At 41.7% G+C, this 27,307-nt stretch overlaps 4 protein-coding genes across 4 annotated transcripts; 3 read left to right on the forward strand and 1 right to left on the reverse strand.

Moving 5' to 3' along the window:
* Positions 1-855: 855 nt before the first annotated feature.
* Positions 856-4,450, reverse strand: LOC131323767 (uncharacterized). Its single transcript, XM_058355610.1, has 6 exons — positions 4,236-4,450; positions 3,602-3,782; positions 3,416-3,517; positions 2,833-2,997; positions 1,357-2,718; positions 856-1,224 (listed from the first exon to the last, which is right to left on the reverse strand). Exons 1-6 carry the CDS (start codon positions 4,448-4,450, stop codon positions 856-858), a joined length of 2,394 nt encoding a protein of 797 aa, XP_058211593.1.
* A 15,028-nt stretch (positions 4,451-19,478) lies between these two features.
* LOC131323768 (uncharacterized) lies at positions 19,479-20,852 on the forward strand. Its single transcript, XM_058355611.1, has 2 exons — positions 19,479-20,402; positions 20,538-20,852. Exons 1-2 carry the CDS (start codon positions 19,479-19,481, stop codon positions 20,850-20,852), a joined length of 1,239 nt encoding a protein of 412 aa, XP_058211594.1.
* Positions 20,853-20,924: 72 nt separating this feature from the next.
* LOC131323769 (uncharacterized) lies at positions 20,925-22,796 on the forward strand. The gene has a single exon (XM_058355612.1). It carries the CDS (start codon positions 20,925-20,927, stop codon positions 22,794-22,796), a length of 1,872 nt encoding a protein of 623 aa, XP_058211595.1.
* A 787-nt stretch (positions 22,797-23,583) lies between these two features.
* Positions 23,584-27,208, forward strand: LOC131322869 (replication protein A 70 kDa DNA-binding subunit B-like). Its single transcript, XM_058354418.1, has 7 exons — positions 23,584-23,698; positions 23,782-23,906; positions 24,427-24,505; positions 24,612-24,744; positions 26,164-26,321; positions 26,400-26,508; positions 26,591-27,208. Exons 1-7 carry the CDS (start codon positions 23,598-23,600, stop codon positions 26,894-26,896), a joined length of 1,011 nt encoding a protein of 336 aa, XP_058210401.1. The 5' UTR covers positions 23,584-23,597; the 3' UTR covers positions 26,897-27,208.
* Positions 27,209-27,307: the final 99 nt, after the last annotated feature.

Here is a 27,307-nt window from a genome sequence, read left to right on the forward strand (position 1 = left end):
AGGAAACAAATGGAGGCGCGAGTTATACAGTAACACTTTCTGACCAACACTAAAAATTTTGCGCTGAATATTTCTATCATGATACGCATTAACCTTAGCCTTATAAATACTTGCACTCTCATATGCGTCATTCCTAATCTCCTCAAGCTCACACAACTGGAGCTTCCTATGGGCTCCTGCCTCTGGCAAACGCGTATTCAACGTCTTAATGGCCCAATAGGCCTTATGCCCCATCTCAACAGGCAAGTGGCAGGCGTTACCATAAACGAGCCGGTAGGGTGAAGCACACAACACGGTCTTGTAAGTAGTGCGATAGGCCCACAAGGCATCGGTCAACCGAAGTGACCAATCCTTCCTATTCGGATTCACAGTCTTCTCTAGAATTCCCTTAATCTCATGATTTGCTAGCTCAGCCTGACCGTTGGTTTGAAGGTGATAGGAAGTAGACACCTTGTGAGAGATGCCATACTTGCTCATTAAAGCCCCAAAAGACCTATTACAAAAGTGCGTGCCCTGATCAGAGATAATGGCACGTGGCATGCCAAACCTTGACAAAATGTTAGTCTGTAAGAACTCCAGCACAACCTTAGAATCACTGGTCTTAGTGGGAATTGCCTCAACCCACTTTGAAACAAAATCCACCGCTAGTAGGATGTACTCATAACCGTATGACACCGGAAATGGGCCCATGAAATCAATGCCCCAACAATCGGAAACTTCTATCACAAAAATGTTCTAGAGGGGCATCATATTTCGCGGGCCAACCTTGCCTAATTTCTGGCACCGGTCACACGACTTGCAAAAGATGTACGCATCCTTAAAAAGACTTGGCCAAAGGAAACCACACTCATTGACCTAGGTGGCAGTCTTCTTCGCGGAGAAATGACCTCCGCACGCCTCAGTATGACAAAACTCTAAAATTCCCCTTTGATCAGCTTTGGGGACACACCAGCGCATAATCTGGTCCGCGCAATACTTGAACACATATGGATCATCGTAAATATATTGCCGGACCTCTCTAAAAAATCGTTGCTTCTCAGTTGTGGACCAATGGGGTGGAATTTGTCTAGTCACCAAATAATTGGCAATATTTGCAAACCATGGGCACATATTAGCAGCGAACAACTGCTCGTTAGGGAAAGTATCCACGATGGGGAGATAAGAGGTGGGGTCCTCAAACTCCAAACGAGACAGGTGGTTCGCCACTACATTCTCAACCCCTTTCTTATCCTTAATCACGAGGTGGAATTCTTGCAGCAAAAGAATCCACCGAATAAGGTGACCCTTCGCATCCTGCTTGGTCATCAGATACTTCAGGGCCGCATGATCGGTATATACCACAATTTACGAACCCACCAAGTAGGACCAGAACTTATCTAAGGCAAATACCACCGCGAGCAATTCCTTCTCGGTAGTGGTGTAATTCATTTGTGCCTCGTTTAAAGTCTTGCTCACATAATGTACGACGCAGGGATCTTTCCCTCGTCGTTGCCCTAAAATCACCTCGACTGCATAGTCGGAAGCGTCGCACATCAATTCAAAGGGCAAACTCCAATCCGGAGGCTGCATGATCGGCGGAGTAGTGAGACTCCGCTTTAATGTCTGGAATGCCCCCTCACACGCCTCAGACCACACAAAGGGCATGTCTTTCAACAACAAATGGCACAACAGCCGGGAGATAGTACTGAATCCCTTAATGAAATGCCGGTAGAAATTGGCATGACCGAGGAAAGACCGAATGTCTTTTACAGACTTTGGAATGGGAAGATTTGCAATCAAATCAATCTTTGCCTTGTCCACCTCAATACCCTTGGATGAGACAATGTGTCCTAACACAATCCCTTGGGTCACCATAAAGTGGCACTTCTCCCAATTAAGCACGAGCTGCTTCTCCTCGCACTGTTGTAAGACCTTTCCTAAATTCCTGAGGTATTCGTCAAACGAATCCCCGAAAACTGAGAAGTCATTCATAAATACCTCCACAATCTTCTCTACCATGTCACTAAAGATTCCCATCATGCACCTTGAAAAGGTTCTGGGAGCGTTGCATAAGCCAAACTGCATGCGACGGTAGGCAAACGTGCCGTAAGGACACGTGAAGGTGGTCTTCTCCTGATCCTCCATGACTACCTCTATTTGATTGTAGCCAGAGTACCCATCCAGAAAGCAATAGAATGCCCGGCCAACCACCCTCTCCAAAATTTGATCAATGAATGGGAGAGGGAAGTGGTCTTTCCGGGTGCTCGAATTGAGCTTCCGGTAATTGATGCAAACTCGCCACCCGGTTTGAACACGGGTCGACACTAGCTCCCCCTCGTCGTTTCTCACGACGGTCACTCCTGCTTTCTTAGGCACCACCTGCACTGGGCTCACCCACTCACTATGGGCTATTGGGTAAATAATACCCGCATATAAAAGCTTCAGCACCTCAGCCTGAACCACCTCCTTCATATTGGGGTTCAGACGACGCTGAGGTTGCCTAGAAGGCTTCACATCCTCATCTAGAAAAATACGGTGTGTACACACCGTTGGACTAATACCCTGCAAATCAGCTATTGTCCAGCCTATCGCGCCCACGTGCTTTTTCAGCAAGGCAAGCAACTTAGCCTCTTGATCCACCTCAAGGGATGAGGAGATTACAACCGGAAAAGTATCATCGCCTTTAAGGAAGGCATACTTAAGTGTGTCCGGCAAAGGCTTTAACTCTGGTTTAGGCAGCTGAACTGACGATGGGAGAGCTTTAGAAGATAGGGTGCCCAACGGCTCAGGAACTGGGTTCCAAGCGGCGCCACATACATCCTCCACTGCAAGCATCTCCATTAAACTCACTACCTCTGGAGAATCTAAGAATGACGCCTCTTCGGCGGTTAATGCTATCTCCAAAGGATCCTTGTACATCACACTATTGACATGCTCTTGCACTAGCGTGTCGATCAAACTCACCTCATACACCTCTTCATCATCCTCAACCCGACTATCCACATTGAAAACATTCACCTCCATTTTCAAGTCCCCAAACGACAATTGGACTTGTCCAGTTTTACAATTCATAACAGCACTGGAGGTGGTTAGAAAAGGACGGCCAAGGATGGTAGGAGCCTTTTCAAAGACCTCCGGTATTGGGTGGAAAAAGAAACTCGCCCACTTGAATCAGAACATCCTCCACCACCCCCTTTAGAATTCTCACACTCCGGTTAGCTAACTATAGCGTGACTGGAATGGCTCTCAAATCGCCCAAGCCCAGCTTCAAGTATACCAAATAAAGGAGCAAGTTGGCACTTGCTCCTAAATCTAGCAAAGCCTTATCGAATTTTTGGCCCGCGATAGCTATAGGGATGGTGGGACAACCAGGATCCTTACACTTGGTGGGGATCTCAGCCTGGAGAATGGAGCTCACTTGCTCCATCAGAAGCACTTTGTCCTGACTCTTAGTTCTCTGCTTTGACATGTACAGATCCTTTAAGACCTTTGCAAATTGAGAAATTGTGTCAATCGCTTCCATCAAAGAGATAGGAAACTGAACTTTTTTGAATAATTCAAGCATTTGAAAGTTCACATTGACCTTAGGTTTCACCACCAAGCGATTTGGATATGGAGCAACGGGTGGCGTTGGAGTCATGGGGGCTGCATGAGCAGGCACCACCACTTCAGGAGACTCCGCCTCTTTTTCCTCCTCGGGAACACTTCCCAAGTCTGGAACTACTGCTGGTGCAGCTACCGGCACCGAGGGTGGCACCGATTTCTGCTTTGGAGGTAAGTCCTTGTCGATCACCTTCCCACTTCTGAGAGTGGTGATCACCTTAGCCTCTTCCAGACTGAGATTCGGATTACCTGGGCTAGAAGAATCGCCCACATAATGAGTACCAACGGCATTGACTAGAGGTTGAGAAGGAAACTTTCCCTTCTCCTGCTGAACTTGCCTAACTACCGCTGATAACTGGGTCAATTAGGTCCTAATGTCACCAATTGCCTGCTTGGTCTGCTCAGTAAAGCTATTCTGAGACTGAATGAGAGCCTTTATCATCTCATCAGTCTGCTTATCCCGCAGGGGATGGTTAATGCCAGGGGATGGTCCAAAAGATGAATGATCGAACCCCTGCTAATGCTAAGGCGGGTAACGGAACTGGGTCATTTGGCCTTGAGGAGGCCGAAACTGCTAGACTGACTAAGGTTGTGCCTGGGGTTGCACCGGGGTTTTTTGATCCCTCAAACTCAAAAGTGGGTTTTGGGCCCACCCTGGATTGTAGGTATTTGAATACGGGTCCCAACACTGGTTAATTGCGTTCACCTCAGCTTGATTGCTTTGGTAGGCCTCTTTCACCATAGGAAAAGCGGGGCAAGTGGTAACTAGATGCCCCAGACACTCACGTAAGGCACAAACCTCCTCAACTTTCACCTCACTCACCTGATGGACTTGCTTAAACTTCAAGTCCTCTAACTGCTTAGCCATTTTATCTAGCTGAGACCGGACATTGTGCTCTCACACACTTGAGGGAAAAATGCTGAACCCACTGGGTCCCTGCATAGCCATGGCCCTATCACCGAGGTCGGAAGGTTCCCAACTTCGGTGTTTCTCGGCCAACTCATCGAGAAAGTCCCACGCATCGTCCGGGGACTTGTTGAGAAAATCCTCCTCCTTACAGCGGTACCCAATTTGTTGGACCATAGCAACATTTGAGCCTAAATAGAAAAATGACACAAACTAGTGTTTCACGAAACCATGATGCGGTAAGGACAATAGCAACTCCTTGAACCGCTCCCGGCACCTTAAAAATGACTCACCGTCTTTCTGTTTATATGACTGAACTTGGTGAGTCAGGTACTTTGATTTACTCTCCGAGAAATACTTCTTGTAAAATAGATCTCGGACAGCAGCCCACGTAGTGAGAGATTGTGGCTTTTGCATTCGCAAGCACTTATCTGCATAGTCCTTGAGCGACACTGGGAAAAGCTTAAGGCAAACATTAACCCCTCGAAATAACGGACGTGCTCATACGGATTCTCATTCTCCTTCCCATAAAACAGGGGAAGGGCATTATGCGTACCAGGTTTTATGGTGAAAGCATTACGTGCTTCCACCGTCTCGGTTGGCAGAACTATTGGACTGAGAGGAGTGGTCCTTTCAGGATGCATGTGATCACGCATTGACATTTGTGGCTCGATTATTAAATCAATGAACAAGCCACCAATATCAAACGACTCGCCGCTAAAAGACTCTTCCTCCATGGTTACTCTTGGAACTCTCTCAATGGCTATGAGACGTCTGGTATTGTCTCGATAGTATTTAGGCTTTAGAGGTGATTGCTTTTCTATGATGGAGGATTGCTTACCTCTACCTATGTTGACTCGAAACAACTAAAGAAAATAAAAAAATAACTACCTGAATTCTTAACACACGTTACCGTCCCCGGCAACGGCGCTAAAAATGCTTGATGATTTTCTAGTCCAAAATTAATGGGTTGCCCCAAGCGTAGGGCAGAGACCGACGTAGCACAATATCCGGTAAGTCCGGAGTCGAATCCACTGAGACGGTGATGTGTGTTGACTAAAAACTCGGATTGTTCTAATTTAACGGGCTCTTAGGTAGGCACCCCTTGTCGTTTTGGTTGAGATTAATAAAAACTAACAAATTGATTGAACTTTTCAGATAATTAAAAGGAAGGTATAGTCGTAGGGTTCATAGCACTCGTAACCAGTCCGGATTAACCTGCTCCATTCGGTATTCTTAAAAACGTTCAACTTTAGATTGAGAAAGATACCCCGCAAGATACGAGACCCTATGGCTGTCGTTTACCCATGCGCAACGAAGAATGGGTTTTGGACCCCCATTCCCCCATTCACATGGACTCCGACAATGCCCGGGTTCGTCTACGGAAAGTATTTTTTCAATCTAAAATTGTCTTTTTCATTGTTTAAAAACAAGAGCAATGCCCGGACTGGTCACGGTGTGCTAATCACCCTGCGACCCTACCTACATGAAATAAAGAAACCCTAACTTGAAACATGCTTCTATTACGCGAGATAAAAAATAAACAGAAAAATATCAACTAATCAAATACCAACGAACAACTTTAATTAAGAGCAGAAATTAAAACTAGTTATCGGAATGCGAATAATTGAACCAAGCATCAAAAACTTGAAAAGAAAAGAAAACTGTGAATGAATGAACCTATATCTGAAACTGTAAAGTAATTTCGGAACTCCTGACGTCGCCCCGTTCTTCGTTCCGCCTATTCTGCGTGATATGCGTCCGTCCTTCTATTTTGTTTCGTCCGTTGAAAGGATTCTTTTTTTCAAAAGCTGTTGTCCCCTTTATAATAAAACCCTATCCTCCACTTTTCGTCAGAGCCATGGGCCATGCCCATTAGGCCTCATATGTACTCTTGCCAGGTCAATAACTAAGTTAAAATATAAAGTAATGAATATTAGCCCTTTGGGCCCACCAAAAACATGTATATGACTTCTATTCTTTTGCTACCCTTCACAATCACGTGCACAGTTGGAACATTTTTTTAAGGCCCAATTCTTGTACCTCTAGCCATGACCTGAAATGTGTTCCAATATATTCTCCAAAATACCTACAACACAAAAATCAAGCATTAAACTCCAAGAAATAACATAAAAATAGACTTAGCAAGGATAAATTAAGGGGTGCGTGTGTGAACATTTACGCACCTATCACGTCCCTCCGTATGTCGAGGTATGGCTGCTTCCGAACACCGACCTTAAGGATCTTCCTCACCGACATGGGGAATTGATTTTTCCCTTGATGGCAATCACCGAGGGGGGGAATCAGGTTCCCCCTCCACTAATTTGTGCGACGAATGCTCCGAACCCTAAGTCTCACCTTCTCCTAGCTCACGGTGAATTCCTACCAAATAATTACTAGCATCATAGAGCTGAGGAGGCAATACAATTTGACCTTTGGGCTGGAAGAACTCTTCGGAGTTTATCTGGTAGGGATCAACCAAGAAAACGCTAGGTACTACCTCTCCTGCTGGACGGGGTACAACATGTTTTTGATTGATGTTTCGCCCGACTCCGAAGAGTGGGCGAGTATTTATGTCTCAGTCTCCGGGAACTTCATGTTCGGGTTCGGAGAGAGCATTGATACTGCGACCATGGTCCAGTTCGAGACCAGGGACTTCTGGTCGGTAGATTTCTTTCCTTAGTTTATGTCTTGCACATTTTCTTTCTCGCCTTCTCTTCTTTTTTGGTGGTTCCTTACAGCCAAGGGGATTGTGCAAGGGCTCCGGGAGAGAGCGGTTCGAGCGTGAATCACACCTGCTTACGCCATCCCTCTCACGAGCCGATACGCCCCTGACCTACTCGAGTATGCTCCGACCTATACTAGCTATTTAAAGAAGAAACCAACGTAGCAAGGGGTTCCTCGAGCAGGCCGAGGACGAGGCAGAGGGAGAGGTGGAGGAAGAGGAGAGGAAAAGAGCAACGGGGGAGTTGGTACCTCGGAGACAAAAGGGAGCAACTCTGGTCCTCGGGGCACAATCTGAGCAGAGATTGACTGGGAGACACCTGAGAGGATCGGGCTCAGCGGGGAAATGGTTGGCTGAGGCAGGGAAGTATTGAATTTGAGGCGCCAAAGGCCGAGGGGTCGAGGCATAGGCTCTGTCTCTGGTACCCCCGGTGCTGGGACCTCGAGGGCGGCCCCCGTTTCTCCACAAGGGCCTCCGGAGAAGAGGGCTCGATATGAGGAGGGAGATGGTGCCGGGGGAAGGAGACGGAGACCATCCTCATCGCCAAAGAAGAAGAGAAGAAGTGGGGGGGGGGGGGGGGGGTTGAGGCTGGTGGAGAAATCGACACCGAGACTAGGGTCCGACTGAGGGATCTCCCTTGGGCTCCGGAGTTCCGCCATTATGCTGGATGCCAAATCGACCATGCCGACAGTGTTTCCAACCTCGGTACGGCTTTCGGGGTGCTCCGGGCTTGCATTCTGCCAAGGGATGCCAAAGCCTTGTAAGGTTGCACCGAGGACCTCACCGGGGAAATCTCACAAGCACTCCTCAATGTAAGTTTTTGCAATATTTCATTTCTTCCTTAGAGTTGGGAGCTTTACTCTTGTAATACTTCCATTTTCTTGTTGGCAAGCTGGCGCTCGGCCCCTAGCTTTCAACGATAGAAGCAAAGCCCAGGAACAGAAGATTGAGGGCTTAAAGCAGGCCCTTGCATAGAGGGAGGATGATCTAAAAATGGCTCGGGAGACCTGCGACCTCTACCTCGCAGACTTTCAAAGGTGTTATACAGAGATGGTGCTTGTTGAAGGCTGAGCTATGAAGGCCGAAGAGGATGCAACTACACTGAGGGTCACCAAAGCTCGCGAGGTCGAGGCCGCGAGGAACAAGGGCTATGATGAAGGCTGGGATGCGGCCAGAGTGGAATACAAGAAGCAGGTTTTGGAGATCGAGATCAAGCTGTACAAAGATCGCTTCCTGGATGGACTACGCTTTGGCCATGAAGCACTTCTGAGGAAGCTTGATCTCCCTGGAAGATTCGAAACTCCGAGCCCTACCTGAGGTGCCCCCCGAGGAGCTTGTTATGCCCGAGGAGGAAGATGAATAGGTGCCCAATCCCGAGGCAGAGGCTCTCCTCGAGGACAAAGCCAATCCCAATGCTTCTGCTCTAATCGAAGATGCGTAGGATGAATCCAGCTCTCCCCCCTTGAACAAACACACTTGTAATTTTTGATTTACTTGTTTTTGACTGGACGGCTCCAGACATTTGGAGTTTGCCGTTCTAGAGTTATGTAATAATTGAGTAGGATTGGCGCCGAACAATTGGCCCGAGCCAGATCCTCGGTAGGATTTTGACGTCGAATCGTATGTCCACTTTGTTGCTTGTGTAAATGGATGTTTTCTTTTCCTGAACATTATGTTTATCTTTGAAATACTTGTATGAATTTATGGTTGCTGCTAGGACTCTGTTCCCCCTGCTTCGGTGAGACTTGTGGAATTGTAAAACAAGTTTAACCGAAGCATTCGCCAAACATACTCAAAGATGTTAGTTTAGAAAAAAGATGGTTTGTGGGTGCCCCCTACTTCGGGCGGGCTTGCTGTGTAAATGGGTAGGGAAGGGACTAAAGTGTAAGAGTCAATTTCTGAAGCCCCTGCCTTCGGCAAGGTCGAAAGGGGCCAAGTGACCTAATTCGGAGCAAGTATTTAGCAATTTTAAATTTCCATGCCCCTGCTTTGGGTTAGGGTGGCTCGGCTAATTGTTAGGAAATTAGTTGAGTGATGGATAAACTCATGATAAGGTGGGGTTGCTGGGGGATTTGGGTTGGAGTCCTAAAGAGGAGATGGCATCGACCAGGACTTCGGGACACAGCGAAACCGAGTAGTTGATGACTATTAGTGGGTCGGTATAAGGGGCTCGGGAAGAGGCCAAGTATCCTTAAGGCAAGCGACCGAAAGTCCAAACGACCGAGGAGGTCGGGGTGACTTTGTGGGAATTTTGTCCCAGGGTATTACCCAGGAGAAGACATAATCCTTGAAATCAATATAAAATGGTTTGAATGACACCAAACCGAGTGGAAAAAATAAACAACAGAAACAAAAAGCACAAGTAATGTTTAAGAAAGGGAAATCCTCATTGATACTTGAGTGGAACTGTTGTTACATAAGCGAGTTGTCCCTAAAACAAAATTACGTAGAAAATAAAAGCTTTTTAGAAAAGAAGTTGATGGGTCTTCAGCACCGAAGTGCGGCTAACCATAGAACTTCTTCAGGTTGTCGGCATTCTAGGTCTTAGCGATAGGAGAACCATCCAACTTCTCTAGCTTGTAATTTCTCGAACTGAGGTCCTTGAGGACTCGGTAGGGGCCCTCCCAATTGGGCATTAGCTTCCTTTTCTTGGACTTCTCCACCACTTTCTTCCAGTTGAGGTCGTCAGGCTTGAACGACCTAAGATAGACACTACGGTTGTAGCCCTTGGCAACTTCCTGCTAGTACGATGCGAGCCTGATCCATACATTTTCACTTTCCTCCTCGGCCAAGTCGACATCCGAAGCGATGTTGTCGTTATTCACCGACTCGTCAAAATTTTCAGTACGGATTGTTGGGAGCCCGACTTGGAAGGAAATAATAGCCTCCATTCCAAATGTCAAGGAGAAAGGAGTGCGACCGGTGGATCGCCGAGGTGTAGTACGGTAGCCCCAGAGCACCCTAGGTAGCTCCTCGGCCCATTTGCCCCGGCGTGACTCGAGTCGGCGCTCGAATGAAATTGCCTTGTTTGCAGCCTCAGTCTGCCCGTAGGCCTGGGGGTAAGTCGAAGTGGATGTGTCCCATTTGATGCCGTATTCATCCAATAGGGACCGGTATTTCTGCCCGGTAAACTGCCACCCGTTGTCCGTGATGATGGCGAAGGGTACACTGAAGTGAGAGATGATATTTCGCCAAACGAAACGAATGACGTTTGTTTCTTCAATAGTGACCAAGGGCTCAACTTCGACCCATTTCGAGAAATAGTCGGTGGTAGTTAAGAGGAATTTGAACCACCGGAAACAACGGGGAGCTTGCCCGACAGTACCCATGCCCTAGTGAGAGAAAGGCCAAGGGCTGGTGAGGGGACTAAGGTCCCGAGCCTGTTGGTGGATAATGGGGGCGAACATCTGGCACTTCCGACAACGCTTGACAAACTCTTCAAAGTCCTTCTTCATTGTTGGCCACCAATACCCTTGGGAGATCGCTCGGTGAGCAAAGGACAGTCCATCGAAGTGACAACCACTATCACCAGCGTGGAGCTCTTCGATGATGCCTGGTACTTGGTGGGGGTGTGCAACCAACAGATACGGGCTGGTAAACGATCTTCGGTAAAGCTTACCATTCGGATTGAGCCAAAAGAGAGCGGCTTTACTGCGGAGTAGGTGAGCGTCCTTCTTGTCGGTCGGGAGGACATCATCTCGCAGGTAGCCAATGATCTCATCCATCCATCTTGGGCCGAGCTCTATGCTGAGTACCTCTTGGCTTAATACTTCAAGTTCGAAACTTGGCTTGTTGATGAAGCTGAAGGAGATAGAACGATGTCCTAAAGAGGAGCAAGCCGAAACGAGCCCTGCAAGGGTGTCGGCATGGGCATTCTATTCCCTAGAGATTTGTCCTAAAGAGGAGCAAGCCGAAACGAGCCCTGCAAGGGTGTCGGCATGGGCATTCTATTCCCTAGAGATTTGATCGACTCGAATAACTTTGAAATTTCTATTGAGCCGGACGGCAAAGTTGAGGTAAGTATGCATTCGGTCATCTCGAACTTCATATTCTTCCGAAAATTGGTTAACCACTAATTGAGAATCACTATAAACCATAAGTTTTTCGATGCCCAGAGCTTCGGCGGTCTGGTGCCCGGAGATCAGTGCTTCAAACTTGGTCTCGTTGTTGGAGGTTGGGAAGTTGATAGAGAGGGAGCTTTCGTGTAAGACGCCAGAAGGGAGAGGAGGACAACTCTGGCTTCTGCGCCTCAGCTGTTGGAGGCGCCGTCGACATACATCTTCCATACATCTCTATGGAAAAGCTTCCAGGCAGTGCTAGGGTTCGCCTGGAGCATTGCTTCGGTGCTTGGAGTTGGAGCCAAAGTAGGGGAGTTGGTCGGAGTGAGCTCGGCGAGGACCTGAGCTTTGATTGCTGTTCGAGGCTGGAAGTAGATTTCATAGTTCGTAAGCTCGACAGCCCAATGAGAGATTCAATTAGAAAGGTCCGCCTTCCGGAGGAGAGACTTAAAAGGGTACTCGGTGAGAACGATGATGTGGTGAGATTGGAAGTAGGGAGCGAGCTTCCTGGAGGCTGAGACAAGGGCGAGAACAAGCTTTTCCAGTGGTAAATAGCATGTCTCGGTGTCACGTCCCAACTCCAATACGGGTCACGTGACCGGCCGGTGACGGAATCACCAAGGCCTCCAACACCTTTACCATTCAGAGCATTCTAAATAACATATAAAGAGAAACAGCAGAAGCATCTATTCATACAACTCCAGAGTGTCAATACAACATAGCTAAGCATAATTTGCAATATCACTTGTCTCAAAACTACACAACGTTCCTGCTCCTTTTTACAGACATGTTATTTACAATAGCTAACCAAATAATGCATCCGGCCCTCAACTTTACAATAACCTAGAAAATTAAAAAAAAGTTTTCACAAGCCAAAGCTCGGGTGAAAAACGTATACCAAAATTACAAGTTTGACCATGGAAATACCTTGGTTAAAAAAATAGTTTAAGAACCAAGCAACATTTCAAGTATTCTCATCAAATTTTCCAGTAACATGCATTTTGATTCATAAATTCAATTTTTTTGTCCAAAAGATGGACCCTTTTCTTCTTCCCTTTCACTTTTGCAAATTCAAGCGATAATAACATTCAACGGTATTTTTGCCAGTCGGTTGGGGAGCGACCCCATTAAAGAGTAGTAAGATATCGTTACTCGGTGATGCCTGGCTACATCTCCTACCTTATTACTTCACACTGCTAGTTTCTTTACATGTCCCCTAGCGCTCGAGACACCATTCGAATGATTCATATTATCACAAGCATGTACTAACAAGAAGTAAAATTCAAGTTTCCAAAACATATTGCCATGGTCTAAATTAATTGTAACACAAAAGATTTGTAAACCAATCATTGCATGCATTAACATCAAATAAAGCAAGTAGGAAGCTCAATTCCCATATTTTTCCAACAAAACAAGCAATGGCATTTCTTTCCAAAAATTTAGAAAAATACATGTAACTAAGGTATACGTAACTCACAAAAAAAGATGCGTCTAACTTGACGTGGCACCGAACTAGCTCAAGGCACTGGTACCTATACAAAATGTATCACGAATTACTTCTTGCCACACTTTGTTGAACTTGACTTAGCAATTGACTTAAATTTCTTCATTACGTCGTTAGGTCGGCATAAGAATTGTTGTTATGTTTTTTTTTTTTTGGTTCTATTATAAAGGAAATATATAATTAACCTATCATCATTCCTAAAAGCTTTGGGTACAAAAATAAGGTATAAGTTTGAAAAAGAATTCATCAGTTAGGATTGGTACGAAGGATTACCAGAGTTTTTCAATTAACTTAATCAAACTCCTATATTAATCTCCTAAATTTAGGGCTTATAACAGTCAGAGTAACACCTGTAAACAACCTAATTAAATCAATTTACGACGGCGAGTTCTAAAGCCGAACGCTTTGCCGGAAAGGGTGTTTCACTGGTAAGGAAATTACAAAAAGGTTCAGGTATGACGAGTGCGAGGAGAGAGAGTTATATGTTGGAGATTGAGGTGAAGGGAAATGGCCGAAGTGGTGTCGAGATGGCTGGCAACCATGGCTGCCGTTTCTCTGCGATATTTGTGTTGAATGTGTGAGAGTTATAAGAAATTTTGCCCCAAATCTACTTCTATTATAAACAGTATGCATATCTCTTATTACTAACTGTAAAATAGATTAATAGGTGAGAAAGATTACCAATAGAAGCTATAGAAATCCTCCGGAAAACAAACGGAATGGTAGTCGGTGGATCTCGGCAGAGGAAGTGAAAGGTACAGGAGTCTCTCTCTCCTTTACTATTCTCTTTTTCTTTTTTACTTTGTTTTGACTTCTAATTGATAATTACCCATATATATATATACATATATATATATCCTCCTCCTCTATAAGAAGAGTGAGTGTTGGTCAATTTTTCGCTTGCCATTTTTCTGATTTGGACAAATTTAGCCTTTGATTTGAATGATTGTGTTTTTGGGATGTTGGGGCAATCAGTCATTTTCCTTGTGCCATGTAGTGGCCTTGGTTATTTCCCTTGTGCCATGTAGCGAGCTACGTGGTGGTAAGGACTCGACAGGTGGCTTTAAGTGGAGTGGTTTGGAGCGGTTTATATATATCAGAGGAGAAACAGAGGGAGAAGCTTGCATGCTCTGATAAACAGAGGGAGAAGCTTGCATGCAAATTTCTGAATTGCTGGTTATTAGATGTCCGTAGAACGATGTTTGCCGTTTGATCTGGTCGGTGTTTTCGTCTCTGTTTGTTTGATTTTCATGCTGGTGTAGTTGTTACCGTTGCGAGCAGGTAATGTTCTTGGGTTTCAGTTGGTTTGTGTTATTTAGGTTTTGTGATTCGTGATTTTGTAGTCTCTGTGCTGATGACTTGCATGGAGTCCCCTATAGGAAAATACATATATCCCAATTTTGCTCTCTGTTTCTTATTTGTATGATTTCCTGTTCGCTAGATATGAAGATTGGAATGTTGATGGCTTGAATGGAGTCCTCCGTGAACTTAATCTTTTGATTTGCCTTTCCCTATGAACTTAATATTTGTGGATGCCGAGTTAGGAGTAATATGGAGCTACTATTAATATAGTTAGCTGTATGGATGTAATTTCGACATATGCCTTCATTCCAAAGTATATTCATGGCTTGCATGGAATCCCCCGTGAACTTAATCTTTTCATTTGCCTTTCCCTGTGAACTTAACATTTGTGGATGCCGAGTTAGGAGTAATATGGAGTTACTATTAATATAGTTAGCTGTATGGATTGAATTTCTATATATGTCTTCATTCCAAAGTATATTCAATGAGTTCTAAATCTTTCGTTTTATGATTCAATAGCATGGTTGTGCGTCTTCCATTTCGCCAGTGGTTGCATGTTAAGCATCGGAATCATCAAACTCCACATGGAGGCTTCTATTGCCTTTTCCCTATTGAAGGCCGAAAGGTGATTGCCGCTGTCGCGAGGTATCCACGTCCTGGATACCTGGAGTATAAAGCATTTAGTCTCTTTGTACGCGAGTACAGGGATATATTGGGCTTGGATGAGAATTTGGAATGGGCTGCACGTGATGATTTAGTCAAATGGTTGGATGCTCTTGTGCGCAATTCCTTCATGCGCTATAGTACTCCAGGTATCTCCTTACTTCAAGATATAATATAAAGGTTATAATTTACGGATGCATGAAGCTTTAGCATATGAAAATGTGATGGTATTCTTGTAAATTCCAAATGCTTAGAATTTTCATATTCTTTGTGCTTTTTGTATTTTGTAGGTGTTGGTATATTAAACATATGTCTCAGCTTCATGTATTTGCTCCAACCATGGTCTGTTTGCTTGCTCAGTTTATTCCTATGATTACTGAAGATAGTCATTGCCATGCTATGAATTCTTACAAATATAATGCTTTGTCTTGTGTAGTTATTACCTCAAGGTTTACGCTATTCTTTTGAAGGCATCGGTAGGACTACTTGGATTTTGATAAAACATGGATGTAAGGCTTGGCCTATTCAAGTTGTGAATGGTGTAATGCAGAATGGTTGGCGTGAGTTCCGTACAACTCACGCTATTACAACTAACTACAAGCTAATTTTAGCGTGTGAGCGGAAGTGGATTTTTCATGCAATAATTCTTGATCAAAATGATGCCGAAGTTTCATATGATTGGACAATGTTACTGAATAACCATTGGCGGACATTCCATGCTTCTGAAGGTAGTAGTTTGGAAAAAACATCCCTGAGTTCAAAGTTCATGATGATTAATTGGCAATATATCCTCCTCCTCTATAAGAAGAGAGAGTTTTGGTCAATTTTTCACTTGCCATTTTTCTGATTTTGGTCAATATATCCTCCTCCTCTGTAAGTTTAGTAAAGTTTATGCTAATACTGCTATTTAAAACATTAGGCAATTTTATGACTGCTTGTCTACCATCAATGATGCACCGTAATTTGCCACTCATGAAATCTGGATATTGGTGCATGCCACAAACAAATTATCTGCGGATATGGTTCAATAAGCTGTCTTTATGTATCGTTGTTATTGGATATATTACAGGCTTAATAATTTTAGAAAACGTACGCATTATGCATGAATTTCAAAATAGGCTTCAGCTTGTGCTTGAAGATCTGAATTTGGAGCTTATTTTGGTTCGAATGGGGAATAGAACTTGGTCCATATCTGTTGATAATGCACACCTGAATGCTCCTATGTTTAATGCATTCTTGGATGCTCTCCAGCTTCAGCTTTATGATTATGTGTTTATTGCTATGTTACCAAACCTTGATGTTAGAGTTGTGATTCTAGACTCTCCAAATGATAGAGAAAGGATTTATGATTGGTTTTAGTTTGAAGTTTATGTCTGCTACTCCTGGGATGCTATGAAAGAACAAATGAAGAATCATAGGCTGGGATGTTATGACAGAAGGAATGAAGAATCTTACACTGGGATGTTATGATAGAAGAAATGAAGAATCTTTGGGCGATTATGTTTTTGTTAGCAAGCCTAGCAGTGCTCCTTTATTTTTCTGTTCCTATCTGGCTTGTATTTTGTACCATCAGGAATTCTTCTAGGCAAATTCTGAAACACTATGTTACCTTTTGGAAAGTAATGATCAAAGAATATCAAAACTTATGGAGATGTATCTGGCTAAACTATGGTATTTGGGCACAAGTGTATTAATATATCTTCATTTTGTGGATTATATTTACTCTTGGCTAATTTTATTTACTTAATTCTATTCTCCTGGCATGGACACTACAAGACTCATGTTCTGAACTCCTTGAGATCATAGACAAAAGAAAAACGAAAAAGGAAAGCACCTAAAGCATGGAAAAAGAAAATGACAAAGGATCCAAAAGAATATAGAATACAGAACAAGAAACTTTCAAACTTGTACATTGAGGACAGAGCAAAATACAGTAAACTTTGAAACTTCTAAATGGAGGACAAAACAAAATATTACACTAACATTGTTAGCATCCATTCTTTTTGGATAGCAGGTTTCATATGTTTCTCACGAGTGTTAGGCCTATTGGTAAATGGTATGACATGAATAAAACCATTAAGCAGACAAAAAGTAAGATTCTTAGCATTGTTCTTCAGCTGATGTAGTGTCCTCATGATCAGCAGAAAATTAAGTGTAACTTTGCTACGAGCTTGAAGCTATGAATTCCCTTGGGTTATTTTGAAATTCGGCATTGATTTTTCATGGAAAAGATCAAAATTTAAGCTAGATTATCAAACAATATATCACAGGAAAACAAGTGAAATTCACTTTATATAATGCCAGAACATTCCCCCAAAAAAAAAAATGCACTGGTATACAGAGGCCTACTTTTGCTTTCTTTTCACGTGCAGCAATTGAAGCTTGGGCTCTCACTTTGTAGCTTCCTTGAGGAATATTACTTTGCTATTCTACCACGTGTACTTTACATTTCCACTATCTCCTTCCTCCTAAGCAAAACCAAGTTTATACTCTACCTCCACTATCTGCTACCCCCTCTTGAAGAATATCAAGTTTATACTCTACCTTAGGCATGCACTTTCTGTCTACATGCTTAACTCTTGCCACGTTTTACTTTTGTTGCTTACTCTTGCACTTCATAAGTCCACTTGTTTACCTTCAGAAAGAACTCAACACAACCCACACTCTTTGCACAAAACAATCTCTGTGAAATATTCAGTTCTTCATCTAACTCATGCAACAAAATGTCGACTGTCATTTGGTACTAAGCCAGCTGTTGGACAAGTGAAGTTCTCCTCACGAATCTTCATTCCTTTGACTTTTCTGGTACATGTATTCTTCTTCTCTTCTGTTTCTCTTACCAAACAATGAAATTTTGCCTATTTCATATCCTTGTACAGCATGCATCTGTATTTAACCTACTGTAAATTTTATTATGTTCAGAGCACATATGCATGTTCATATCTGTTACTCATTCCTTCGACTTTTCTGGTACATGTATTCTTCTTCTCTTCTGCTTCTCTTACCAAACAATGAAATTTTGCCTATTTCATATCCTTTTACAGCATGCATCTGTATTTAACCTACTGTAAATTTTATTATGTTCAGAGCACATATGCATGTTCATATATGTTACTGTGGGATCTGTATATACATATAAGAACAATCAATTAGGACTGAATTACCATAAGATATTAATGTAACTAAACTAATCATATTTTGATAGCAATTAAACATAAATGTCTCAAAACAAGCGTGTGAGAAGACCATATTGTGAATTACCACAAGAAGAAAAGGACAGATTAAATGCACGGAGGAGAGCTTTGTATGCAGAACGAAGATCCAGAAAAGAAAATACACTCATTCCAGTTGAAATACAAGGACAAGTTAGTACAAAAGAAAACATTGAATCAAGCTTAGGCCATAGCTATGTACCAGAGAATACTTCAAACGATGAGGACATTCTACATACCTATAATTCTGCTGCTATGGATTGTATTGCACTGCCATCAAGTTCAACAAATCCTGCCCAAAGTGTGATACTTACTAACTCTATATATAGTTTGTTCAATGGAAAAATTCCATTTACTGATATAGATTTAATACTTGACCTTTCAACTTTGTATAGGTATGGTATATGACGTCTCCATAGGTATGATCACAAACCTTTGTTATATTCATTTAGACAATGCAATTGGTAATTCAATAAATTCAAATATAGGTATAACAGTAGACCCTTTGATGCCTACACAAACAACACCACAGCGATCTATACCAACTAAAGCGTACAGATTACCAAATGTGCAAGATTGTCGGCATTGTGGTGCCAAAAGATTTCCTTACGAAACATCCAAATTTTGTTGCTCTGGTGGAGAAGTTTCCCTTTATCCAATTGCTATTCCTCCTCAGCTCCAACAGTTATACTTAGGTTTAGGGCCAGACTCAGCTCATTTCCTTCAATACATAAAGCCATACAATGAGATTTTGGCATTTACATCAATGGGAGTGCATCTAGATCCGGTATATGCAAAGCGAGTTAATGGAATTTATACTTTCCGGGCACAAGGACAGATCTACCATTTTATCGATAGTCTCTATCCTTCTGGAGAAATGCCCTCATATCTACAGCTATATTTTTACGACACACAAAGAGAAGCTGAACTCAGGAGAGGTGATAAAGATAAATTGCAGCCGCGTATTATTTCAACCTTGATTGATCTCTTACAAGCAAATCCATATTCTCAGTTTTTCCGTAGTCTTACTGATCTACCAAACATTGATGAATGCCAAATCATATTGAGAGCTGATCCTCAAGTACAAGACTACACTGCTTTACCGCCAACTGTACCGCAAGTTGCTGCGATCTGACTAGAGAATGAAGACACTCCAGAATTGCAAGAGCGTGATATAATTGTTCATAAACATGATGGCCATACTCAAAAAATTAGTTATTATTATGGTTGTTACGATTCTCTTCAATATCCACTGTTGTTCCCATTAGGTGAACCAGGATGGCATCAGGGAATCAAAAAGATTAAGCCATCAACTATCTCACAATCTTGTTTGGGCCAAGGGAAAGTCTTGCCACAACACTCATCAACAGCAGAGGAACTAATTGCAAATGAAACAGTAGGTAAATCTCATTACTTTTCAGATTCATTTCATTATCTTATCAAACTAGCAAATATCTTCAACTAATGCCAAGACTGAACTCATTTCATTGCTTTAGTCCGACAGGAAAATGAACACAAAGGGAATATGGTTTCAGCTCGAGAATTTTATGCGTTCAGACTGCAAATCAGAAGAAATACCAACTCAATACTATTAGAATCCGCACGTCTCCTGCATCAGTTTACAGTAGATATGTACGTCAAGATTGAAACTTCCAGGTTAGACTACTTCAGAAACAGGCAAGAAGAGATCCGAGCAGATTTATACCAAGGCATTGTCGATAGCATTGGACATGGTGAATCTGACCCTGCGAAGATTGGGAAACGCATTGTTCTCCCGAGTACTTTTATAGGAGGACCAAGGGATATGCGAAAGCGATACTTAAATGCCATGACTTTGGTAGAGAGGTATGGAAAACCTAATCTCTTCCTAACAATGACATGTAATCCAAATTGGCCAGAGATAAAGGATGAAATGAAAGCACATGAAGAGGCACAGAACAGAGCAGATTTGCTATCTAGAGTGTTCAGAAGTAAAGTTGAGCATTTGCAGAAAGAAATAGTGAAGAATCAGCTCTTTGGTCCAGTTCAGGCATATACATTTGTCATTGAATTTCAAAAGAGGGGTCTCCCTCATGTGCATATGTTGATAATTCTTAAAAAGCTCGTCAAACTTGACACAATTGATAAGATCGATGCATTCATTTCAGCTGAAATACCAGATAAAAAGAAGTACCCTCATCTATATGCAATGGTCTTAAAACACATGATGCATGGACCCTGTGGAGAATTGGATATGAGAAGAACATGCATGGAAAATGGAAAGTGTAAGAATCATTATCCAAGAAGTCACTGCGCAGAAACAACTATTGATTCTGATGGTTATCCAATATATAGAAGACGTCTAACTGGTGAAGTAGTGGAGATTCGTGGCCAAATGCTCGACAACAGATGGGTTGTCCCATACAATCCTTATTTACTAGCAACATTTGACTGCCATATTAATGTCGAAGTATGCTCTACTATCAAGGCAGTTAAATATCTCTACAAATATATATATATATATATATATATATATAAGGGCCATGACAAGATTATCTATCGCTTGGCAACATCAAAATTCCCTCAAGACATTGACGAAATCCAGCAATTCCAAGCTGCAAGACGGATATCACCACCAGAGGCAATATGGCGAATATATCGATTTGCACTCCACGAAATCCGACCAGCTGTCATCAGTTTGCAGCTACACTTAGAAGGTTGCCAATTGATGCCATTAAAGAAGGATACAAATCTACATAACATAGTAGATAATGAATTCATGTCAAGAACAATGCTCACACAGTTTTTCTGGATGAATGCGCACAATGATAAAGCTAAGTCATTGAAGCTATTATACAAAGACTTTCCACAACACTTTGTATGGACTGCTTCATCCAGAACGTGGACAGAGCGAAAATAGCAACAAGTCATTGGGCGAATTGTTACGGCAAATCCAACTGAAGGCGAAAGATATTATCTTCGACTCCTGCTCATGTACATCCCAGCACCTACTTCCTATGCACATCTCAAAACAGTCAATGGAATCACCTTCAATTCATATAGGGAAGCAGCTATTAGTCATGGTTTATTACAGGATGATAACAGCAATGAAAAGTGTATGGAGGAAGCATGCTTATATCAAATGCCATTATCACTACGACAACTATTCTGTACTATTCTCGTTTATTGTGCTCCAGTGAATCCATTGGAATTATTCTTCAAATTTGAAGATGACATGATAGAAGACTATGTCTCCATACAAAAGCTGACCAAAGATGCTGCACGACAGGTTTTACTCGAAGCACTAAATGCAGAGCTCGAATCTATGGGCAAAAAGCTACATGATTTCCAATTATCTCATCTTGTTACATCTGATTCAACAAAGACAATAGTACCAAGAGAAGTACAGGATGAAATGAATGTCCAGATACCAGAAGATGATCTACAAGCCCCAAGTTTATTCAATGTAGAACAAGCAACAGCTTACAATGAAATTCTCTCTACTGTTCTCAATCGAGCTCCCAAAAGCTTCTTTATCGATGGTCCTGGAGGTACTGGCAAAACATTCCTTTACCGAGCGTTACTTGCAAAAGTTCATTCACAACATTTAATTGCACTAGCAACAGCCAGCTCTGGAGTTGCAGCTTCAATTTTACCAAATGGAAGAACAGCTCATTCCCGCTTCAAAGTCCCAATAAATGGTGATGGCAAACTCTGCTGTAGCATTTCAAAGCAATCTGGTCTGGCTACTCTTATTAAACAAGCTGTCCTTATCATTTGGGATGAAGCATCAATGGCAAAAAAGCAGTCAATCGAAGCCTTGGATTACCTCTTACGTGATCTGACAGAAAATGATACATTATTTGGTGGAAAAGTTGTTGTTTTAGGAGGTGATTTCAGGCAAGTATTACCTGTTATACCTAAAGGAACACGGATTGATTGCATTAATGCAAGCTTAGTCAGATCATACATATGGCCAGAACTCGTCAAATTCAAACTAAAGGAAAATATCCGAGCAAAGGCTGATCCAGCATTCAGTGCATACATTCTTCGAGTTGGAAATGGTCAGGAAAAAGAGAATGACGCAGGAGAAATCAACTTACCACCAACCCTAATCCTACAGCCAACCACAAGAATGCAACCTTTAGACCAGCTAATCCAATTTGTTTTCCCCTCCTTTGATCTACACACATTGGATCCACTTTCTTTAACCAACTCTGCCATCCTCACACCCAAAAACCTGGCAGTTGATGAAATTAATGAGGCAATCATTGCCAAATTCCCAGGGAAAGAGCAGACATACCTAAGTTTCGACGAAGCATCTGATCCTACGCAACAAGGGCTCTACATTGACTTTCTAAATTCCGTAACACCTCAGGGAATGCCAACTCATCATCTGAGATTGAAAAAGAATAGCCCCATTTTGCTACTTAGAAACATAAATCCTTCCCAAGGATTATGTAATGGCACAAGATTAATATGCAAAGAATTCAAGACTCATTTGATTGTTGCTCAAATAGCAGTAGGTGAGCGAAAAGGCACTACGATTTTCATACCAAGGATCCCTTTACAGCCAAATGATCCTCAGCATTACCCAGTGCAGTTCACACGTCGACAATTCCCTGTGAGAACATGTTTCGCCATGACCATAAATAAAGCCCAAGGTCAAACATTAAGTACAGTCGGTATATACTTGTATGAGCCAATATTTGCTCATGGGCAGCTCTATGTTGCCTTATCTCGAGCAACAACAGCAGCCAAAATACGAGTCCATGTGAAGCACTCAGAAAATGAGGCATTTCCCCACTATCGCACTAAGAATATTGTCTACAAAGAGCTGCTACAAGAAGCTAATTGCATATAATTATAGCAAATAAGCTACGATAAAAAGCATATGTAGATAAATACTAAACAAACATAAAGGTATATTCCATATCATTCATTCATTTATCTATCTGATTCCATACTACTCGCCTTTTACTTTCTGTCATGCTATGCTTTTACAATTGACTCATCATACTATTCTGCTCAATTCTAATGCCATTCATTTCTAATCTAACTATTTACTCTACGTGCTTCAATCCATTTTAGTTTGACAGGTCTCGATGGCTCCAAATATCATACCACTCAAAGATGTCACTCTCACAAGCAAAAACTACACAATTCAGGCCATGGTGATTGAAAAAAACATTCCAAGAATGTCAAGAACAAGCTCTCCCTATATCAAAGGATCATGTTGCAAGACAAAGAGGTAATACTCATAGTAGTGCAATAATCATTTCTTACATACACACAAATATAAATACTATATGAATTTACAGCAAAAAAACCTCCTGCATTGAACAGGAAAACAAAATGCAAGCAACAATCTTTGGCTACAACATCAGAATTCTGGAAAGTTCACTCAAGTTGTACCATACATATTCCATAACAAATGCTGGTGTTACTGCTACTCTAGAAATCTTCCACGTTCTGGAAAATAAGAATCAATTGGCAATCAACGCACGCACACCAGTTGAAGAAGTGCAGATTGATGGACTCACAATGAGGACAATAAAATACAACTTCACTCCAATAGCTGCTCTCCAACAAATCAGACAACCTGATCCAAAACTAGGTAAGCCTCTATACTCAGGAATTCAAATAAATAATAAATGATTTGTATATGCATCATATTGCAGATGTGCTATTTGTAATTCTGAATGTTGGACCACGCAAATTCATAAACCATTCATATGTCGTGGATGTTCGAATCATTGACCAAAGGTAAATGGTACATAAAAACACTAATACTAGCTCCTACTCATATAACTAATGCTGCTGATCACATTGCTATCGAATCTTGCTAGCCTTCAACCTTCAATTCTATCACTCTGGGACCAATTCTCAGAATATGAAGCACCTGCAATGGCAAATTTACCAGGCACGTTCCCAGTGGCAATTGATCTGCGATTGAAAACCTCAAAATACTATGGTACTGTCATCTTTACTTACAACATTCAAAGCTACCATTTGGAGAAAGGTTCTTAGTTTTTTGTAGTCTGAGAAGGTTCCCTCGTCTTTGGAGCCATGAGTTTATATGGTCTATCTCCTTGAAAGGGAACTCTTTTTTTCATTTCTTTAAAGAAGCTTGCTTGGGCTACTACTATTTACCACATTTGGAGAGAAAGGAAGAGTAGGATGTATGAGAATGTATTTAACAGCTCTTTATCTATTGTAGAAAGGATCGTTTCTGATGTTAGGTGTAAAGCTCTGAGTTTTAGGGGAATCAAAGACAATGTCTAGGAGTTTCTGTGAAAACTGAGGCATTTCTTTTGATATTCTCAAGTTGTAATTGAGTGGCTTTGTGCCTGGTCTTGTATTTTCTCAATAAATTATTCCATTTATGACTTCGTAAGTACCCTTCCTGTTAGATATTCAGTACTTTAAGCCTCTCCTCTTTCTGACTTCATTCGACGCGTTCCTCTTCCTCTCACACAATTATCCAATTACAGGTCAAACACTTGCAACACGGAACACATCAAGTTTCATCTTCGACACAGTAATACCAGAAGCAGCTGCGCTACAATCATGGTAACTACCATAATACCTAAATAATAGAAGGTCTACCCCAACATTATTATCTCAGTTCAAAGAATACCAACTATATATTCAACTAACTTACTTCGAACTATTGCAGGGCTATAGCGAACACCAAAAAACTCAGAGAAGTAGCAGCAACAGAACCAGCACAGATTGTGATACCAAAAGCAGACGAAAATCTAGAAGATGATACCATCAAAATTGCCAACCTACCCATATCAGTAGAGAAGGTACTATAAATACTAAAATTCAAAACTACAAATGACAAATGTTTATGTACTTTGCTTTATCTTTAACATTTCTCATGATAGATTTCCACTTATGAAAACTGCCCAAACCAAACCATAGAACAAATTAAAGAAAAGTATCAGCTGGAAGCTAATATACAGGACTATTAGTTATCCTTTGAAATACTCCATTGCATTAGAAGTACTTCCAATCCCAGGTTCTCTGCAGAAATTTCATCACCATTCAATTTTTGTAACTTAGTTGACAAGGAGGGATGCGTTGGAGCCAAGGGTGGTTTTCCAGTTTAGTCAGTTGTCATTTTTTGCGTCTGTTTTATTCAGTCTTGATATTTAAAGAAATTTGGATTTGAGTTTCTTTGTCCGGTGAACACAGGTTACACAACCTAAGCTGCTGGGGCGTCCCCTAGAGGACACTCTAAGGACATCCTATGTTGTTAACAGTGTTAACGTGTTATGATTGCTAGAACCCCGGCTGGTGGATGTATTCAGTAATTTGAGTTAGTAATTACCCTTCGCTCCTGAAGTTGGTTACTCTATTTAAACTTAGGTTATGGTATCTGAGATGATACTAATTCAATGCGTATGTGTATGTTACTCTATGTATATTTCTGTGTGTGTTTATCTCTATCACTATATCTATATACATTTAGAGATTAACTTGCCGCTGAAGCAGTTATGAACTCTTATGCTTTTGTCGAAAAACAAAGCAAAACTTTAGCGGCAAAGCAAAAAATTTGGAGTTACTTGGCTTGTCACTGAACATGACCATGAATCCAATTAAGCCCATGGAATTCCCCTTTTTAAATTCTTCTCCAAATTTTTCATAACCAAGCTGTGTTTTGTTATCCAGCAAGACCTTCAACACATATGTCACACAATTTTTTAACACCCCCTTTATTTGTCTGGATTATTCACTAACAAGGCAACAAGCTACATATCCTGCATTTGGTTAGAACTTAGCCATCAGGTTTACACATCTGGAAAATACTATATCCCACAAAAAAAAAGGTTAAACAGTATCCTAGGGTGTATGCCATCGCTTAATACTTTTCTAACAGTTGCATATTCCCTAGAGGTACACCACATACCTAGCAACTTGGCTCACAACTCTCCCCTTACCTACCATGTCCTCTACTAATTACACCTTGGCTCCTACAAGCAAGACCTGGCCCAAGCAACCATTTATTGCTTATTACCCTATTTGATTCACATTCTTCCTTTTGTTGCAGAAAACTTAATCTTAGGCATTTATCAGTCAAACTACTACCCTCTTGTTTCAATGAACATTTTCATGCTCTAAATTTGTTACACTACAATTTCTCATTTGTTTTACCTGACATCATGCATACTAACCCATTCAATAACAAAGCCTATTGCAATGTCATTTTCTCTCTTATGCAGACACAATACCTGAATGTGCAAGCTGTGGCAAGAGTTACTGATTTTGGACAAACCTTTTATTACCTAGCTTGCTCAATCTGCAAAAAGGCAACAAATGCATATGGAAACGCAGACTTCTGGTGCAACTACTGTAACCAAAAAGTGTCACCACTCACAAAGTACAAAACCTTCCCTCCACTTTCATGTCATTTCTCATTTACAACAACAAAACTAAATTAAATTTCCATTATTTACAGGATCAAGTTCAACATCCAGATCACAGACCCAACTGGAACAATACAAGCAGCAGTCTTTTCAGAGATTGCAGCAGAATTCTATAACATTACAGCAACAGATGCAATTGATGTAAGCACAACATACTTCATTCATTAAAAACAAACTCAGCCACTTTACATTACTAAATTATCTAACTACCAACTTAATACAGGGCCAACTTGCTCTTCCAGTGCTTCACATGCTAGCTGAACCAAAGAAATGCATCATCACCTTGAAAGCCTACATGCACAACTATGCCGGAATCAGTCAATTGAAATTCAATGTCCACGCCATCTCTCTTCGCAGCAACACAGAAACAGAAAATCGTTCAGAAGCACTCCTTACCCTACCACCAAACACTCCAAATAAGAGAAGCAAAAAAGAAGACCCCAACTCAAGCACCTCAATAGACACCAACCCAGCAAAAGACTCCGAAGCAACTGGCCAAACTCCAGACAGCCCCAGCAACAACAAATGATCACCTTCCAATGCTCCAGCACTTCACAATCTTTTGGCACAAAAAAATGGCAGACCAAGAACTTTTGCTTTATCAGACTGCAACCCTTTGTCTGAACTTTTGCTTTGTATAACCCTTTGGCAAATGTATAAAAAAACCTGTAGCCAAAGTGATCCAAGTAACCAAAAAACTTCAACCCTTTTGTTGAACACAAAAACTTATCTAAAGTAGAACTACTACAGCTAGCTATTTCTGCTTATACACTTAACCAAACTTATTCATATAACCTTTTCTATGATCACCAAGATCCATAATTTCACAAAAAATCAAAACCACTCTACACAATGGGCATGAATAACGTGCTTTGCACGTTGGAATGCACCTAGTGTATATATATATATATATATATATATATATATATATATATATATA

The sequence above is a fragment of the Rhododendron vialii genome, chromosome 4a, assembly GCF_030253575.1.
Source record: "Rhododendron vialii isolate Sample 1 chromosome 4a, ASM3025357v1".
Lineage (NCBI taxonomy): Eukaryota > Viridiplantae > Streptophyta > Magnoliopsida > Ericales > Ericaceae > Rhododendron > Rhododendron vialii.

Bases quoted from the DNA above. Each gene is read 5' to 3' on its own strand.
- LOC131322869 (XM_058354418.1), top strand. From the start codon at position 23,598: ATGCATCATATTGCAGATGTGCTATTTGTAATTCTGAATGTTGGACCA. The intron at 23,699-23,781 runs GTAAATGGTACA...GAATCTTGCTAG, and splicing joins GTTCGAATCATTGACCAAAG to CCTTCAACCTTCAATTCTAT. The intron at 23,907-24,426 runs GTACTGTCATCT...ATCCAATTACAG, and splicing joins GAAAACCTCAAAATACTATG to GTCAAACACTTGCAACACGG.
- LOC131323769 (XM_058355612.1), top strand. From the start codon at position 20,925: ATGTACATCCCAGCACCTACTTCCTATGCACATCTCAAAACAGTCAAT.
- LOC131323767 (XM_058355610.1), bottom strand. From the start codon at position 4,450: ATGGCTAAGCAGTTAGAGGACTTGAAGTTTAAGCAAGTCCATCAGGTG. The intron at 2,998-3,415 runs GTGCTTCTGATG...TTGAAAATGGAG, and splicing joins GAACTAAGAGTCAGGACAAA to GTGAATGTTTTCAATGTGGA. The intron at 2,719-2,832 runs GTAGTGAGTTTA...TCGTCAGTTCAG, and splicing joins CATTCTTAGATTCTCCAGAG to CTGCCTAAACCAGAGTTAAA.
- LOC131323768 (XM_058355611.1), top strand. From the start codon at position 19,479: ATGGTTTCAGCTCGAGAATTTTATGCGTTCAGACTGCAAATCAGAAGA. The intron at 20,403-20,537 runs GTATGCTCTACT...GACGAAATCCAG, and splicing joins ACTGCCATATTAATGTCGAA to CAATTCCAAGCTGCAAGACG.